The sequence below is a fragment of the Cebus imitator genome, unplaced genomic scaffold (assembly GCF_001604975.1).
Source record: "Cebus imitator isolate Cc_AM_T3 unplaced genomic scaffold, Cebus_imitator-1.0 Scaffold181, whole genome shotgun sequence".
Lineage (NCBI taxonomy): Eukaryota > Metazoa > Chordata > Mammalia > Primates > Cebidae > Cebus > Cebus imitator.
The window spans coordinates 2086082-2090115 of record NW_016107496.1 but is presented as its reverse complement, the minus strand read 5'-3'; the positions used below and the strand labels follow the sequence as shown (position 1 = coordinate 2090115).

General features: G+C 42.9%; 1 protein-coding gene across 3 annotated transcripts in view; it reads left to right on the top strand.

The window, feature by feature from the left end:
- Window positions 1-4034, top strand: part of LIMA1 (LIM domain and actin binding 1) — a 106862-nt gene that overhangs the window by 33633 nt on the left and 69195 nt on the right. For all 3 annotated transcript variants that reach the window (XM_017545818.1, XM_017545817.1, XM_037744702.1), the window contains exon 2: window positions 1613-1754. In XM_017545818.1, coding sequence (XP_017401307.1) covers window positions 1636-1754 — 119 coding nt within the window. In that variant the 5' untranslated portion in view covers window positions 1613-1635. The remainder of the gene's footprint in view (window positions 1-1612; window positions 1755-4034) is intronic.

The following is a 4034-nucleotide window of genomic DNA, read 5'->3' as shown; positions in this document are numbered from 1 at the left end:
TGGCCTCAAGCTATCCTCCCAGAGTGCTGGGATTACAGGTGTGAACCACCATGCCTGACCCAGGACTTTTTTTTTTTTTAAGCTGAGTTACGCCCTTGTTACCTGAGCTGGAGTACAATGGTGCAATCTCGGCTTACTGCAACCTCTACCTCAAGCAATGTCCCTGTCTCAGCCTTCCAAGTCACTGGGGTTACAGGCATGTGCCACCACTCCTGACTAATTTTGTATTTTTAGTAGAGACGGGGTTTCACCATGTTGGTCAGGGAGGTCTCAAACTCCTGACCTCAAGCGATCCACCCGCCTCAGCCTCCCAAAGTGCTGGGATTACAGGCATGAGCCACCACGCCCGACCTGATCCAGGACTTTTATTGTGAAATGGCAGCTTGAGTTGCTGGGTTAAACACCCTCTGAGTTCTACAGTTGTCAAGGTTATTGAAAGCAGTACCTGATGAACCATTTGTTCTACCAGATCAGTTATACTCTTCGGTTGTCAAGAGTCACAAGTAATACTTTATTTTTCTTTTACTTCTGGTAGGCTGTGAATGAGCAGTAATATATATATATATATATATATATATATATATATATATATATATTAGTTTTCAAGACTCCTGGATCAGAAACAAAGTGGTACTTTAGTCTATATTTTTCACTCTTCAAATAAGGAAACTGTTGACTTACTTCTAATCTCACCTCTTCTGGACAAAGGTTGGAACTCCTTTCCTTTGGTAATTAGTGGGGTAAAATAACCAAACAATCCAGATTAATGGTTAGGGACAAGGTGATATCAAGGGTATGGCTTTATGTATTCTTTGGCTGAAAGGGATGTTAGGAAAGAGGGTTTGTCTCCTGAACTTTAAGTACTTTATACTTCCCCTTGTTAAAAGGCTTTAAAATGAGAATTATAACAAGAGTCAATGCTAATAAATATACGTAAAATGCTCTTAATACTCTGTTAACATACCTAGTGTTTTAAATATATTATCTCCTTAAGTCTATATCAAAACCTCCTGAAGATAGATATTATCCTTATTTTTTAGCTGAAGAAGGTGAAATGGAAAATATTACATAATATGTTCAAGATAACAAAGTTAGGATTTCCCTAAGTCTGTCTTAAAGCCCTGCTCTTCCTATTATACTACCCTGCATCCCCAGCTCTCTCTCCAGCACCAAGTGGCCAGTGCTGCAGAGCTTGGGAAGAGAGAGCAGCCAAAAGAAACTTGGATGTAAGTAGAACCTAATTTGGACCTGGTTCTACTGAGATGCTGATTGTACCTCCCCTGGGATGTAATTCAGAAGAGGGGAACATTTCACTTCGAATGGGACTTTGGAACAGACTTAGGTTCAGGGAAAGGCCAATTGATGTTTGCACAGTGGGCTCAGTCATAAAATGGAACTGGAAGGGACCTTAAAGGTCATCTGGTGTAGCCTTCTTTTATAGGAAACCACAGCCCAAAGATATTGGATCATTTGACCAAGGGTACACAGTTTGGAGGAGAACCGGTGGAGGAGTGTGGTCTGCAAGCTTAGAGCTCTACCATACTGCTGCCAATCCTTAGATGCTGGAGAATCCTCTTCTGTGCCTAATGTCCTGACTTTCTTTATTGCATAGGTATTTCAGTGTCCATAGACAAGATGGAATCAACTCCATTCAATAGACGGCAATGGACCTCACAATCATTGAGGGTAACGGCCAAAGAACTTTCTCTTGTCAACAAGAACAAGTCATCAGCTATTGTGGAAATATTCTCCAAGTAAGTGCTGATCCTGGTCCAAAAGGACCATCTGTCTTGACACACATTGCCACCTGTCAGGGAAACTGGTGAAGGAAGTACATGATGTAAAATGGCTTTATTGGGCTCCTTCTGAGTTTTAAACACTATATAAGGCACTGTGGAGAAGGAGGAGGAGGGTAATAATCAGAAGGCACATTCTGTGTCTTTGAATTTTTGTTTAGTTGGGAATGAAAAAGTTATAGACATAAAAAAATAATTATTTTAAAAAGATAATTATGAAATAATTATAAAGCAAAATATCAGCAAGTCTAAAATGAATAGGAGTGAGGACTAGATACAGAATAAGAGAGCATCACAGACAGGAGCTCATCAGGAAGGCTTTCTGGTTGAGATGAGTTTTGAAGCAAGTTTTGATTTGGTTGAAGGAAGCGTTAAGCACACTCTATACCTGCACTTTCCAATGTGGTAGTCACTATATAGGTGGCTATTTCAGTTTAAATTAATTAAAATTAAATAACACTTAAAATTCAGTTTTAAATGTTTGCTGCTACATTTATCACTTTACAAGTGCTCTGTAACTACTTGTTGCTGGTGACTCTTACATTGAACAGCACAACAACATTTCATTATTGTGCAAAGTTCTGCTGAAAAGTGCAACCTACACAGGCACACTACATGTAACCCACTGGTTGCTGGTTAGTAAATAAAGCTTTATTAGATCACACCTGGCCAGGCGTGGTGGCTCACACTTATAATCCCAGAACTTTGGGAGGCCGAGGTGGGTGGATCAGTTGAGGTCAGGAGATCAAGACCAGCCTGGCCAACATGGTGAAACCCCATCTCTACACCATGCCACCGGACATGGTAATACAGGCCTGTAGTCCTAGCTACTCAGGAGGCTGAGGCAGGAGAATCACTTGAACTGAGGAGACAGAGGTTGCTTTGAGCCAAAATCACACCACTGCACTCCAGCCTGGGTGACAGAGTGAGACTCCATCTCAAAAACACACACACACACACACACACACACACACACACACCCTGGCCAGGCACCGTGGCTCACACCTGTGATCCCAGCCCTTTGCGAGGCCGAGGTGGGTAGATCACTTGAGGTCAGGAGATCAAGACCAGCCTGGCCAACATAGTGAAACCCTGTTTCTACACCATGCCACCGGACATGGTAGCACATGCCTGTAGTCCCAGCTACTCAGGAGGCTGAGGCAGAGAATCACTTAAACCCAGGAGGTGGAGGTTGCAGTGAGCTGAAATCACGCTACTGCGCTCCAGCCTGGGTGACAGAGTGAGTTCTGTGTAAAACAAAAAGACAAAACTCTGTCTCAGAAAAAAAAACCAAAACCCACACCCTGGCCAGGCGCCACTGGTGGCTCACGCCTGTGATCCCACTACTTTGGGAGGCCAAGGTGGATGGATCACCTGGGATCAAGAGTTCAAGACCAGCCTGGCCAGCATGGTGAAACCCTATCTCTATTAAAAATACAAAAACTAGCTGAGTGTTGTAGTGGGCACCTGTAATCCCAGACATTCAGGAGGCTAAGGCAGGAGAATGACTTGAACCTGGGAGGTGGAGGTAGCAGTGAGCCGAGATCACACCACTACACTCCAGCCTTGGTGACACAGCAAGACTCTGTTCCTCTCCCCCCAAAAAAGAACACACCCATAGTACACCCATGACCATTTGTGTATTCACTATTTGTCCTATTAGCAGAGTCACATAGTTACAGTAGAGACCATACCACCCTCAAAGTCTAAAATATTTTCCATCTGCCCCTTTAAGGAAATGTTTGCTGACCCCTGCTCTGAACCATGAGTTCTTTAATATGAGGGCCACTTTCCTGCTTATTTTATGTACCCTATGTGCAGTACAGTGACTGGAATATAGAAGGCACTCAACAAATGATCAAGGAATGATATATGTAAATAGTATACCAGAGATGGTAAACACATCAGCTTCACTCAACTAGAGATGCCATTGTGGGGAGGAGACTAGGGCAGGTGGTAGGATTGCCTCACTAGTAGAGTTTGTTAATAGGAAGCTACTGCCCATTTATGAGAAGAAAGATGGTAAAGATTTGAAGAAAGGGTTTCTGGGAGCTGTATCTAGGACTCAGGGAATACCAATAGGAGGTTTCTGTATCTATTATGTCACTTTTTCTTCAGTAACAAACTCATCAAGCACCTGCTGTGTGGGAAACACAGCCCTTCCAAGGAGTGTAGGTGAGGTGAAACTGCAGAGCCCCTTTACCTTCTACATTGTATGGTTTATATTGGTATAATTTT